Below are 14,613 nucleotides of genomic sequence, written 5' to 3'. Positions count from 1 at the left end.
CTGTCTTTGCACTTATTCTATCTTCTCCCTCGTTTTCTTCGTTGCCAAAAGTATCACTCGACGTCCACGAATAAAAAATATTTTACACTTTATAGTAAAAATTGTTTTACTTTACTTTGTAAAATTCAATCAATTACATTTTGTAAAAATTTTTTTTATAAAATAAATTCAACCAAATATTCCTTTCTCAAACTTGGCTCATAATAAAGTTAATATTCTCTCTATAAATTCATCGTTCTACTTTTTTTTTTTTTCTATTTTCCATCAACTTATAAAATAGAAGAAGAAAAATATTTGAGAGAATGAAAACAGAAAAGGAGAAAATTGAATATTAGACAAAAAAAATATTTTTATATAATTATTTTAGTTTTAAGTTATTTTATTATTTATATTATATAAAATTCATCATTAAATTAAATAAATCTGACAATAATAATTAACAAAATGAAAATTGATTAAAAAAAAAAAAGAAATTTACTCAACTGCCATTAATCGGACAATACATCATCCACCACTCAGATAGTTGGTAGGTGTACCAGAACCAGATCTCCATCTGCACATTGCTCCCGTTCTTCTTTACCTCCAATTTTATCCACCTACCAGGCTTATTTCTTCATATTTTTAATTGGATTCAAAGGTGCACCTGCTATTTTCACCTCTGCTGCTATCAAATGCTCGCAGCCTAGCGGCAACACCACCAAAAAGAGGCTCAGTGTCTCCTTTACCCATTTACTGATTCAATTTCTTCTGTTCAAATTTTCCCCTCTAAAGCTTCTCCTGCTCGGGGGGAATTGGAATTGGTGATTGGGTATCATGGATTTGGAATTTTTGCAAACACTTGATGGTCAGATTCTTTTGGGTGTAGCTGTTGCTGCTGTGGCTATTGGTATTGGTGCTATCTTTCTATTTTCCTCCAAAAAACCCAAAGGTTTGACCTCCTACTGGACTCTCCTATTCCTTTTTTTTTTTTGTTTATCTATTGATTTTCTGTTTCTGGGTATGGATTGAACTTCTATCTTGTTTCTTCCTCACTGATTTCTGGGGTTTTTATGTCGTCAATGTTACAATCAATATTATTTCTGTGCGAACGATAGTATTCTCGGTGTGCGTTATGATTGATTTGATTTATTGCTGTGGCGTGTGATTTCAGGCTGTCTAGATCCTGAGAATTTCAAGGAATTTAAACTTGTCAAGCGCACTCAGCTCAGCCATAATGTGGCGAAGTTTACATTTGCACTTCCAACACCTACTTCAGTTTTGGGCCTTCCGATTGGACAACACATAAGCTGCAGGTTGGTTCATTTTCCCCCCACCCTTTTTCACACAATGGGTTGATGGGCATAGGACGGATTCTTAAAATCAAAAGTTCAATCAAAGTCGGGTAAAGTGTTTGTGAAAATCTATACCTTTTGTTTACAAAGTGTCTGGTTAAATATGCGTAATGAAAGTTTGTTGTAGTGAATAATGGTGACCTTTTCTTGTTGTGGTTAAATATCTTCACACCCTATGTTCTTGAACAGGGGCAAGGATAGCCAAGGCGAAGAGGTTATTAAACCATATACTCCAACTACTTTGGATTCTGATGTTGGACACTTTGAACTAGTTATTAAGGTATTAAACAGAAAGTTTTCTGCTTGTGGAGTTCATTGTAGTTTAGTTACTTGTAGTGTCCTTGGCCCTTTTTAAACTTCTTTTGCTTTTGGTTTTTATGCAAGTAGATGTATCCACAAGGAAGGATGTCCCATCACTTCAGAGAGATGCGTGTTGGTGATTATCTTTCCGTTAAGGGACCCAAGGTACGTGTCTAATTGCAAGTGAACTAACAAATTATTTGTGGTTTGCATTCTTTGACCTAATTCAAGTTGTTTTCTTCGATGAGTGTGCATATGGGAACAAGAAGATGGTTGATAAACTTTATCTAGTAGTCCTGATGATTCTATTGTGTAACCCAGAATTCAGATTTTGGTCAATACTACCACCTGATACTTTATCCGCATTTTACTTCCATGGCTATTAACTAGGATGCAGAAACAGCGTGTCACTTTCTTTTATAACTTTTTAAGTTTATCAGATATATTATGGAAGCTGTTAGGATTCAATTTAACAGTTACTTAGAAAAAGTCACCTACTATTTTTGTCGGGTATTTTGTTCTAAATTAGATTTTGCTTTTGTATATACATATTTTATTTAACTAAATAAAGCCGAATGACAAAAAAATCCAATTAGCTGATCCCACTGGCTTGGGATTAAGGCTTAGTTGTGCTTGTTGTTTGCCGTACATATTTTATATAATTACTAGGCAAAGGTAAGGCTCTCATTGGGATGCTGTTGTTTAAAATGTTATTTGTAACAGGGTCGTTTTAGGTATCAACCTGGTCAAGTTAGAGCATTTGGAATGCTTGCTGGAGGCTCGGGAATTACTCCAATGTTCCAAGTATGTCATTCAGAAATCCTATTTGTCTTATCATTTTCTGTGAGATCTTAATTTTCAAGAACCTTGGACTATTTCCTTTTTTGTGGGTATGATGATCATATGGTTATGTTGTTGCTATTTAGGTTGCCAGAGCAATATTGGAAAACCCGAAGGACAAGACAAAGGTACACCTCATTTATGCCAATGTTACGTACGAGGACATTCTTTTGAAGGTAAGCTACACTTCTGTTTTCTTATGATGTAACTCTCTCATCTGAAGTTTGAACTTGTTCTTCTGTTTATTTTTTGTGTAGTTCTCACTTGATTGAAGTTTTGAACTTGTAAAACCAACTGCGATTATTGGTTTCGACCCTTTTTGTGAAATTGATACTGTATTACCCTTTTACATGCAGTTTTGACTCTGATTTTGTGTGAATTTCAAGTTTCATAAAGAAACATTTTCCACATTCTTGTTCATAATTATTGGTTAGTTCACTTTTTAACCATCTACTCCACTGGAAAGAAACTTATATTATTTTACCCTAATAAGGATGGCCTTATTGGATAAACTTTTAATGCTGTTAACTTCAGTTATGCAATCAATAAACAGAATTTTATAGCTGCTGCATTGCACTTACTGACCTCTCTATGGGAAAAAACTAAAAAAATTTCGATGCTAACTTTTCTTTTCAATTGATTGCTTAAAGTTGTTTTATCAAATAATTGGTACTAGGGACCTTGGGCAGCAATGAGAAACCCAGTGTTATTCTATTTAAACTAAAATGATAAGAGAGGCTGTCAAAACCATTTTAGCAAAGAATTCAGTAGTAGTTAACTATTGAAAAAAAAATGATAGTTTATTGGGGGAATTTTATTAAATAAGTAGGGTAATGATGAACTAAAATTACTATATGAGCTGAAAATGGGATAGTATAAATCAGTTTATTAGAACTAAAACTTCTCTCCTCTTCTACAAGTTTTGGGTGGCAATGTCAATTTATTCGATTTTGAACCTGCAACTATTAAGCAACTATACATCAACTTGTCGCTAGAGTTAGTTGAGTTGAGCTCTTGGCCAGTTAATTGATTCAATGGACTGGTGTCCTTGTCAGAATTATCTTAAATATTCTCATTATGTAATGATAAACTTGCTAACCATCCTTTGATATACTTTTAGACAATTGATGATGAAAATGGATCATTTATATGCTTTATTTATTTGCAGGAGGAATTGGATGGACTTGCTGCCAATTACCCTGATCGCTTCAAAATCTACTATGTTTTGAATCAGGTTAGAAACTCTTGCAGCAGCTTCTTCTTTCTTTCTTTCTCTTTTTTTTTTTTAAAAAATAAATTTATTTACACTTTTACTTTCTCTCGTCTTGTTTTCTCTCCTATGTTTTGAATCAGGTTAGTTCTTCTTGCAACAGCTTCTTTTTCTTCTTCTTTTCTGTTCAGTTGAGCTGGATAAAAGTCTTAACTTTGACCAGTTAAAAAATATGTGGACTGCATATTGAATATTATGACAAAAACAGAAGGAATAACTAATGCTGCTTAGTAATGTAGTGAGTAATCATCATCATTGGAGAAGTTTGAAAATGCCTTGGTGGCTTCTGTACGGCTTATTTGCTGGGCTTTTATACTGCCATTTTTCTGATACAAATGTAATTTTGTTGGTTAAGTTAGATTTTTTACTACTATTTCTGATGCTGCAATAATCTCATTATAAATTTGTAATTGAGTTATAGACGTTGAAATCATTTTATAATCAATGGCCATATGATTAACAAAACTACCTTGTTGAACAATATTTTCCGGTCAGCCTCCTGAAGTATGGGATGGTGGTGTTGGCTTTGTATCCAAGGAAATGATTGAGAAGCACTGCCCTGCACCAGCAGCCGATATCCAGGTACCCATTTGATTTATTTGTTGTAAACATCTGAATATGCCCTCAAAACTAGGAACACATTGTCAAACCCTCCCATTTATTTTGTCGTTGGCATATGGGTATGCTAATATTTACGATGGCATGGTCTGCAGATACTGAGATGTGGACCACCACCTATGAACAAGGCCATGGCTGCTCACCTTGAGGCACTTGGCTACTCACCTGAGATGCAGTTCCAGTTCTGATTCTTTTATTGAGCCTCTCTATTTGGACTGTCATTTTTATCAATTGCATGGCCTCAATGAAAGACTCCCAATTCTTTTTATTTTGGTTCCTTCTCTCTGAATGAAACTATGTAGCATTAAGGCAACTACTCTGGAACTTCCAGAATGCTTTTTAGTTTATGAGAAAATTTTCCATGAATTGCTTTAACACGCAGTGGCTTTTGTTGAATAACTTTGAAATCAAAAACATTTACAAAGTGGTGGATCCAAGAAATAGATAGTTGTGAATGAGTATTTGAGGTAGCACTACATATTACCACTACAATATATAATCCTAATTTTGCTAAAAGAAACCCTAATCCTTTTTCCAATTATATGACAGTTACGAATTTATAATCCAAAACTAATTACAAATTAGATAAGAAAATTAGTTGTCTCAAAAGGCTAATAAGCAATTAATCTATAACTTCAAGATCATTTATACTCCATTACAAAAGTGTACATTTACACGAATTTGCAAAGTATAAATCTTGATTACAGAACTCTTCTCCTCCCAAGTTCTTGATTTTCTTGACAAGTATCTCTGATCTCTCTGTATCATTTCGTTTTTAATTTAAAATCAATTATAAGAAAATGTGAAAAAATAAAATTTATTATTAAATAAAAAAAATATTTAATTATTTTGGCGCGTCTTTCTCACATAGCGAGTGATAAATTAAAATTTATCATTCAAAAGAAGTAGAGAGACAAATTGAATTTTCTTCCCAATACAAATAGGAGACAGCGAGAGGGAGGGAGAGCTACAAAGCCCGCTTCCACAGCTGGACCCTATTCCCTCGCTGACTCCATTGTGTATTGCACTCAGACAGAGAAAAGTTTCCATGAGAGGATAGCTCTAACAGAAGCACAAACCAACTGCCTCAACATCCACAATTTTGGTGTCTTCTCCTTTCTTTTTTCCTGCACGGTGCCGTTTCTTTTTCGCTCACCCAAGAACAACTCCATCCATCTTTTCCCTTGAATTTTCTCTCATTTCTTTTTTCTGGGACCTTTACCCACTTTCTTTCTCGGGGTGTTTTCCCCTTAGTGGGTTCGATTTGGTTATGAACAGGGTTTGTTTGTTTTAATCTCTCACTGAGTTGATTTTTGTCGTTGTAAACAATGTGGAGAGGGAAAATGCGGTGCAAATTTTGAGATCATATCATTAACTTGAATCTCTTATCAAGAGATAATTGCATTTACTGGAGTTTTTATGAGGAATTTTATCCAATGCAAATAACACTAATGATACTCACAGTTTCTCCTACTTGTTTTTCACTTAGCCTCCTGGGGATGTGTGTTTTGGCATTCCATATGGATTTGATGTTTGTTTGGAGATATTGCTGATTTTTTTTCTTGATTATTAATGGCTGAGAAGCATGTCTCCTCTTTTGTGGCTGTTTCTAAGAAATATTTGCTTTGCTTGTTCTCGTTCATTTTGGCCTTGTTCATATTATCTTGGTTCTTTTTGCTGCCCTCCACCGACCGCCCTAACTTCATTGATCATAGTTTGTTAACCAATGCATTTCGTTCTACAACCGACAGTGGTAGTTCCCATTCCTGGAATCAAAAAAATGTTGAACCCCTACTGGGAAGTAGAGGAGGAGGAGGAGATGAAGAAACAGCCCAAGAGAAAGTTGCTGTAAAAGAGGTGAAATGCAATGTTCATAACGAGAATAATACAGAACCCCTTAAAGTTTTCATGTATGATTTGCCATCACAGTTTCATTTTGAGCTCTTAGACTGGATTCCACAAGCAGGTAGTGTTTGGCCTGATCTAAGAACTAAAATACCTGCATATCCTGGTGGGTTGAACTTGCAACATAGTATAGAATATTGGCTTACATTGGATCTTCTTGCTTCAGAAACTCCTGGTTTTCCTAGAGCTGGTAGTGCTATAAGAATCCGAAATTCCAGTGAAGCTGATGTCATTTTTGTACCATTCTTTTCTTCGTTAAGTTATAATAGATATTCTAAGGTAAATCCACATCAAAAGAAAAGCAAGAACAAATTGTTGCAACAGAAGCTGGTAAAGTTTGTGATATCACAAAGGGAATGGAAGAGGTCAGGGGGACGAAACCATGTAATCTTGGCTCACCATCCAAATAGCCTGTTACAAGCAAGGATGAAGCTTTGGCCAGCAATGTTTATACTTGCAGACTTTGGAAGGTATCCCCCCAATATAGCAAACGTTGAAAAAGATGTAATTGCGCCTTACAAACATGTAATCAGAAGCTATGTCAACGACTTGTCTAACTTTGACAACCGCCCAATATTACTGTACTTTCAAGGAGCCATATACAGGAAAGCTGTACGTGCTTTTCCCCCTTTGATACATGTTCTGTTAATTGTTTTTTTTTTTTAATTTTCTAGCAAGGAAAATGAAAATTTGTTCTAAATATTTTTTGCATTTTCAGATTTTCCAAATTACAAAAGTAGGCTGCTCTGTGCCAAAACTTGTGTTACATGTCTTGCCTTTGCTTGTTGTCATGTGGTTCACTCGTAGTTGTCGTCTCCTATAGGACTCGGATAAAAATGGGCCTCAATTTACTATAATGTCAATTGAGAAATATAAAACATTGATCCAACTCTAAGACTTCAACCCAGATTACATGCAAAAAAGATGGTTCTCCCAAAGCTTTGGGATTCTGGAGAAATTATGAGATGATCAGAACTCTGTCATGTTTTTTTCGTGGTCTGGAAGAGGGTCTAGTTTAGTGTTATGTTGGGCATACATGTGGGGTGGGGTTTAACTAGCAATGCTGCATGTACATGCGTTAGTGTTAAATATTCTGTTGGCTGTCTTGAGAATAAGTGTAGCTATCATCTACAGGGCACTGGAAATCTGGAATCAGTTTAATGAAAATTTTCGAGATAACTTTCAATGAATGTTTTCATCTTCGTGGCAGTCATTTACACACTAATTATTTTGGAACGTCACTTTGTATTCATGGAATTCTGGATGAACTTCATTCCTCCAATGTTCTTCTCAATTTAGGTAGGTTGTACTTTGTTTATGCCTGATTCATTACTCTTGGGTTTCTCATACTTAGGGCGGCCATGTTCGGCAAGAATTGTTTTACCTTCTAAAAGATGAAAAAGATGTACATTTTCAATTTGGGAGCGTTAAAAACAATGGAATCAACAAAGCTTCCAAGGGAATGCACTCCTCAAAATTTTGCCTCAATATTGCAGGTGACACTCCCTCATCAAACCGTCTCTTTGATGCCATTGCCAGCCATTGTGTTCCTGTAATAATCAGTGATGACATTGAGCTCCCTTATGAGGACGTTCTTGACTACTCCCAATTCTGCATATTTGTTCGTGCATCAGACGCCATCAAAGGAAAGTTCCTCATGAATTTGATAAGGGGTATTGGGAAGGATGAATGGACCCGAATGTGGCAGAAATTAAAAGAGGTAGAACATTTCTTTGAGTTCCAATACCCATCAAAGGAAGATGATGCTGTTCAAATGATATGGCAGGCTGTGGCCAGAAAGGTCCCTGCCATGAGAATGAAGATACACAAGTCCATGAGATTCTCACGGTCTCTTACCCGTAAACATAGAGAATTGAGAGAAGTACCAACACCCAGCAATTTTTGGTGAGAGGGGGGAATTAACCTCTATCTTGGCAATGATCTCAGAGCTTCCCATGAGACACTAATACAAGGATTTGCTGGTTAGAAAGGTCAGAGTTTCAATACATTCTCTTAGGTGAGAATTGCAATATGTACTCCCTGCAGATTTCGGATATTCTTGTGAAATGAGAAACGAAATTTTATTTTAAGCAGAGATAGAGCATTTAACTTCTTATTTTCTGACAAATCATATACAATTATCATAAATTTATTTAACAGCCTTTTAGTTTGTTTTCTGAATGAATTTGCTAGGAATATATTTAATATAATCTTGAATTTAACATAGGACGAGTTTTGTAATTATATATATTTGTATTAGGATTCATTTGAAATTAATCAATTATATGTAGTGAATGCATGAATTTATACATAAACATTTGATGGATTTATAATAGCTGCTCCCATTTATTCCACCACGAATTATGAACCAGTCTGCTAGAGTTGGGAAATGAAAATTTTATTCAAGTCATAGCCAGCGAAGGAATTCTTATCAACTTATTTTATGTAGAAATGAAATTTAATTTTGAATCCCAAAAACTAAATTAGAATAGGCAAGATCTGTGGGCTGGGCCCATCAGTTCAAATGTTGGCAAGGTTCAACTTGAAGGGCTAAGGAGACTAGCTTTGGAGGAAGGTATGCTGGTACTTATAATAAAAATCTTTCATTTTTGTTCTCTTTCTCTCTAACTGCTGACCAAAGATGCAGGGGGTGCTTATCATGTCATTCTCATGCTACAACATATCATGTGCAGGGCAGATTTGGATTAAACAGTCAATGTCAGAATGAAGCTGCTGTAGCTTGTGAAGATTTCATGCCCCTACTTTGCTTCAGAATCCAAACTCCGGTGTTAAATTCTTAACGAACTCACTCACTCCCTTCCATGGCATGTACGTTTTTCTGATGCCATACTCGAAGAATAAGGAAGATGAAAATTTTCAGGTATCAACTTCTTGTCTGAACACAAGCTCATGATTCTTGGAGATTAAATTATTAACATTTGTTAGAATAGAATTGTCTTATTCCCCATCCCCCATATGGCCACGTCAATGGCTGTTTTCAAATGAAAAGTCAATGTTGATTGTGATGGACTGATGGGACTCCTCAGGCAAAATGTGTCATTGATTTGAGATGAGCCTTTAATTATGAAGGTTTTTTTAGGTGTGAATCCTCACTTAGTCCTTTTCTCTCTCATAATTATCATTGTGCAGTGTACTTGTCTTATCATGGACTGTCTACTGCTCAAGTGTGAGAACTGGATTTTAGGATAATTTTATCTAATAATTTTGATTTATCGGATAAATTATTTCATCATTTTCTCTATTCATACTTTTTTATGTTTGATTTTTTGAATTTTATGATGAAGGTAAATCTTAGATGAATAAAATTTTATTTAGAAATTTTGGGATAGAGCTAGTGAGGTTTGTAGCTTATGAAGCTCAATCCACCAAAATTTATAGTTACAAATTCTTGAATTACAAGAAAGCACTATATAAAATTTGAGGTTTAATCCCAATTTCAATTATGATTATAAATAATTATAAACCAATAGAAAACATCAATTTTAATAAATGAAAGTTTAATTTGTAAAAGAAAAAAATAAATTTCAAAGAATATCTATTTCTAACATAATGATTTTGCCGACAACAGAAGGTGTGGGTAAAATTTGGGCTTAATTAGAAATTGCATATCAGCATTTATTATTATTATTATTATTATTGTGACACGACGTCGTAATTATGAGAAACTAGGGAGATTGGAAACCTAATTTGAAGGCCATTAATAAAGGGTCACTAAACGCATTAAGACTTTTATCTTTAGTTTCTACATAGACTTCGATTTCCAACTATGTATGCCTCAATGTCTTTTTTGGATAATATTAGCATCTTTTCAGCTTTATTATTGGAATTTTTCTCAAAATTAAATATATTTCTTTTTATGTTTAATTAAAAATATATAAAATTAAATTCTATTTGATTTAATTATATAAAACTATCTACGGAAATATTTTTGTGAGACAGAGAGAATACTACTTTTATACATTGTATTTTATATTTAAAAAAGAAAATTTATGGTGCCCATAAGTACTTTTTGACAAAACCTGTTTTATTATTTTAATATATTAACAAATTTAATTTTTAATAAAATAATATGAGAAAATAACATATTAAATAAATAAATAAATTTTAATTCTAATCTTATGATATTTTTAATTCATACAAAATAAAGAAATTCAATTTATATTATTATCCATAATAATATGCGTATTTAATAAAAAAAATAATAATTTCATCTATCTCTATAACTTGAAAGTTAATATTAATATGAAGATGTATTTCTATTTTTTTAAATAAATATTAAATATTTATTAAATTCCAGTTTACCTGCCAATATTAATAGCAATTATAATTTCATTAATTACTTAGCCAATCAGAAGCAGGAGCATAGCTTACTCTTTACAGTGTCCAAAGGTCCCATAACAATTTGAAGTGTCCTCATCATTTGTTTTCAATTTATTAAGTGGGTGTCTATGGCCTTTCTTATTATTATGCGGTCCCCATTACACTTATTTTCATTTTTAATTATGTCTAACCAGTCATAATAATAAAAAATAAAATTTTACATTTTTTTTAAAAAAAATTAAAAATATCAAAAAAATACACCATGAGCTACCTTTAACAAAATAATTTTATCATGATTATTCATTAAAATTTAAATTTTGGCCTTTGATAATTCAATCAATAAATTATTATTGTTATTATATTGATGGGATCATAATAATAGGTGGTGGCTCTTATCTCATATTGCTAAGTTAGGTGGGGTTGAGGGTAACAATAGAAAGTGATGTGAAGGTTCCATTTAAGCCTAAAATCTAACTTAGATACAAATTTTATTACTATTGTTGCATAGGTACTGATCTGGCCGAAAATAAAGTTTATCTATATTTTTTTAATTTATAAAAAAATAAAATAAAATAGTTGGTGTCTGTCAATAAACTGATAGAATAGACGAATGTAATAGGTTGCTTCAAGTTTAAAATAAATGTGTAAAAATATGTATCTTAAATTTTATACACATTTGTTTATATACGATAAGAAGATAAAATTAATTATTGAATTTTTTAAAAATCTAACTATGTGGATTAAGAATTTCGCATTTATAAGTGTAATAAAAATTTGTTAGATTATATCTATTAATAGTAATTTTTTATAAATATTTAACTTGTTCTGAATAAAACTAGTTTTGTAAAATATCAAATATTACAATACAGTGAATATTTTTTTTTATGAGTGAAATCTTTGCGACTGCATATCAGATTATTAAATTTTTATTACACGAATTTATTTTAGGTCAATGGTTCGTAATTTATTTTAAATAATTATTATATTTTATTATATATATCGTGATGAGTTCCATATAAATTTTACCATAATCACAATAGTGTATAATAATTTTTTTTTTAATTTTTAAATATTACCATTCATGTCAACAGATTTCAACAAGATGAACATAATTCTGAATTTTGCTTAACCCCATGTATACAAAAAAATATATTTTCTCTAATAAAATTTTGAAAATTATTGCACGTATTTAGAGTACTAATTTTTTAATATTTATATAAATGTATATTTCTCTCAATTATGAAAAATGAGTTTCACATGTTTAGATTATTTGATTTTTTTTATACAATTTTATTTTAATTGTGATGAAGATTTAATAAAATTTAAAATGATTTAATTTCCTTTTTCAGTAAAATGGACATGGCATTTGTACATCAGACTATGCATAGAAAAGATAAATCATAGAAAAGACTGAGTACTGTACTTTTAAATAACTCTTCCATTAATCTACATGCATGTTCATATTTTAGCTTTTATCAGATTATTATAATCACACTGTATACTTTATTTCATTTTTTTATAAAAAAATTATTTTTTTATTATACCCATCTTAAAAATATTAAATTACAAATATATAATTTAACCATCAAAATACAAGTCTAATGATTTTTTTTTAAAAAAAAAAAAAGAAATTACTTGTAAACCTAGGGAGTGGGGGGGACCAAGAAATCAAAAAAGGTGAGTAGTAGAGATATGAGAAGCAATTTGGGTGTATCTTGTGAAAGTAGTTTTTGTTTAAATTTCTCACCGAAAGTTGATTGAAAGATCACATGTTTCCTTCTCCTTTAAAAAGCTCACTCTCACTCCCATTTTACCTTATTTACATGCAAGACTTTCGTGAACTTTCTTTCATTTTTCTTCCTAATTTTTCCTTTTTCCACTTACTTTTATTTCATTTTATTACCTAAATTTTTCATTCTTCTCTCTACATAAGCAATTGGTTGAGTGCTCATCTTCCTCTTTATTCATTTTTATTCTAATTTTGCTGCCTCAATCAATTAGTTTTTAGCAAAAATGGGTACTTATTACTACTATTATAATGGATTAATGCACAAGTTATCTCTTCATTTTTACATTAAAATGTGGGATTATACACACTTTTCCTAAATTAGATTTCTAATTTGGATAATAATTAATTTTGAAAATCTGAATTATTACACTAAAATGGACAAAAGTTTGAATTTTAATGTTTATTTAAATTAATTAAATAATTTCATTTTTTTTTCTATCATTAGCCTGTTGTAACAAATTAATTAATAAGCTCACTCAATTTCTATATATATTTATTGATCAGACACACCAATATGGGTGAGTAATAATTGGCAGAATTTTTTTGCTTTTGGTTCAGTTTATCAGAAATCATACATAAAAATTAATATATGCAATTAAAGAGAGGAAATGCTTAGTTATTTCAATCAGAATAAAGTTAACTACATTTGCTAATTAAGAGATTCCCACTTCAGAACCCCAGCTTAAAAAATAATAATAAAGATTATATCCTAGAGAGATCAGATCACTTCTTCTTTTTTTTTTCTTTCTTTTTCTTTCCTTCCCTGATGAACCCTTTTTAAGATCCATTGATTAATTTGTAGCCCAAAAAAATTCCAAAAAAAAAAAAAAGATAGGACGAGAACATGATCAGAATATTGGAGACAGTTCCATGGACTCTTCCACTTGAACAGTAGCAGTAGTTTCGTCAAGAAGCCACTTCTCAAGAAATGATAATGGAGGATTACTATCAGATTTCTGCTTCCTGATCTCTGCTGCAATAGTATCATTCTCCTTCTCTTCACTTGCAGAATCTTGATGGATTATTCCATTTACAGCACAAAAATTATTGGTAAAATCACGAGTTGATTTGTCCCATGCAACAGTGTTTAAGTTCTCAAAAGATAAAATGGACTCAAACTCTTCATGAGAAATCAGATTACCACTGCCGCCGCCATGTTCTTGGTCAGCTTTTGGCCTGTAACACTGCAGAGAAGTTGTAGCCGCTGAAATACCAATGCTTCCATCTGGGTTCTCCAAGTTATTGTCGTTTTGGTTCCATTTCTCTTTGAATAGATCATTAGTGGCATGATTGTTACCAGGCTTTGGAGATGATCTCATCCAACCTTCAAGAAGCCTCGAAATGTTCTCTGTGCTTGATGCATAGGTGGAGGAGTTTTGGTTGAGCCTGAGAGTTGAAGAATTTGGGCTGGAATTTAAGATTCTTGATCTTTCGTAGAAGCTTTTTGACACAAACTGGTTATTTGCTGCTGTTGTTGTTGTTGATGACGAGTCATGTGCTGCAATGGGATGGTCCAAAGCTTGAAACTTTTTCAGCTTCTTCTTCAGGTGAGTGTTCCAGTAATTCTTTATATCATTATCTGTTCTTTGTGGAAGATATGAAGCAATTGCTGCCCATCTGTTCAAACCAAAGGATATGATGAACTTCCCATATCAGATTTCACCAAAATAATAATAATAATAAAGAAAGAATGATCATCCAGTGATTTAAAAATATAAAAGTTTTGAGAAAATTGAGGATTACTTGTTACCCAATAAAGCTTGCAAGTGAATTATCATCCCTTCTTCATGAGGTGTGAAATTTCCTCTCTTAATTCCTGGTCTGAGATAATTAGTCCATCTAAGCCTGCAGCTTTTGCTGCATCTGAGCAGCCCTTTTTGCAAAAATTACACACAAAAGAAAGTTATGAAATTTATATGAATTCAGAAATTAAAATGTGTAAGAGAAAAGATGAAGATGATATTATATTATTACCAGTATTGGTAGGAACAGATCTCCAATTCCCTGGACCATGTTCTTGGATGTAAGAAACAAGAATAATGTCCTCCTCAGGGGTCCATGGACCCTTCTTGATTCCAACTTTATCACAGCAAGGAGGTCTTCCCATGGCTCTCTCTCTCTCTCTCTCTCTCTCAGTTGCTCATATTCCTTCTGTGGACTGATTAATTTTCTTGCTAGCTATATGGCCCTTTCAAATAGTGGCATGACCATGTGAATGC

The 14,613-nt window shown here is 32.5% G+C and overlaps 3 protein-coding genes across 4 annotated transcripts; 2 read left to right on the top strand and 1 right to left on the bottom strand.

The window, feature by feature from the left end:
- The first annotated feature begins 514 nt into the window (after nucleotides 1–514).
- LOC110623529 (NADH--cytochrome b5 reductase 1) lies at nucleotides 515–4,734 on the top strand. 2 transcript variants are annotated; one of them, XM_021768513.2, is made up of 9 exons: nucleotides 517–928; nucleotides 1,151–1,292; nucleotides 1,521–1,611; nucleotides 1,719–1,796; nucleotides 2,355–2,435; nucleotides 2,558–2,647; nucleotides 3,640–3,705; nucleotides 4,237–4,323; nucleotides 4,455–4,734. In XM_021768513.2, exons 1-9 carry the CDS (start codon nucleotides 814–816, stop codon nucleotides 4,545–4,547), a joined length of 843 nt encoding a protein of 280 aa, XP_021624205.1. In that variant the 5' UTR covers nucleotides 517–813; the 3' UTR covers nucleotides 4,548–4,734. The 2 variants fall into 2 exon arrangements, with proteins under 2 accessions (XP_043816209.1, XP_021624205.1); XM_043960274.1 differs by lacking the exons at nucleotides 4,237–4,323; nucleotides 4,455–4,734 and adding an exon at nucleotides 3,825–4,155 and having other exon boundaries at nucleotides 515–928.
- A 150-nt stretch (nucleotides 4,735–4,884) lies between these two features.
- LOC110623647 (probable arabinosyltransferase ARAD1) lies at nucleotides 4,885–9,626 on the top strand. The gene is made up of 2 exons (XM_021768647.2): nucleotides 4,885–6,876; nucleotides 7,619–9,626. Exons 1-2 carry the CDS (start codon nucleotides 5,932–5,934, stop codon nucleotides 8,171–8,173), a joined length of 1,500 nt encoding a protein of 499 aa, XP_021624339.1. The 5' UTR covers nucleotides 4,885–5,931; the 3' UTR covers nucleotides 8,174–9,626.
- A 3,358-nt stretch (nucleotides 9,627–12,984) lies between these two features.
- Nucleotides 12,985–14,613, bottom strand: LOC110622287 (transcription factor MYB60). Its single transcript, XM_021766753.2, has 3 exons — nucleotides 14,369–14,613; nucleotides 14,138–14,267; nucleotides 12,985–14,011 (listed from the first exon to the last, which is right to left on the bottom strand). Exons 1-3 carry the CDS (start codon nucleotides 14,499–14,501, stop codon nucleotides 13,243–13,245), a joined length of 1,032 nt encoding a protein of 343 aa, XP_021622445.1. The 5' UTR covers nucleotides 14,502–14,613; the 3' UTR covers nucleotides 12,985–13,242.

This window comes from Manihot esculenta, chromosome 9 (genome assembly GCF_001659605.2).
Source record: "Manihot esculenta cultivar AM560-2 chromosome 9, M.esculenta_v8, whole genome shotgun sequence".
NCBI classification, from domain to species: domain Eukaryota; kingdom Viridiplantae; phylum Streptophyta; class Magnoliopsida; order Malpighiales; family Euphorbiaceae; genus Manihot; species Manihot esculenta.
Note: the sequence above shows the minus strand (reverse complement) of the source record. Positions and strands in the feature narration are given on the sequence as shown.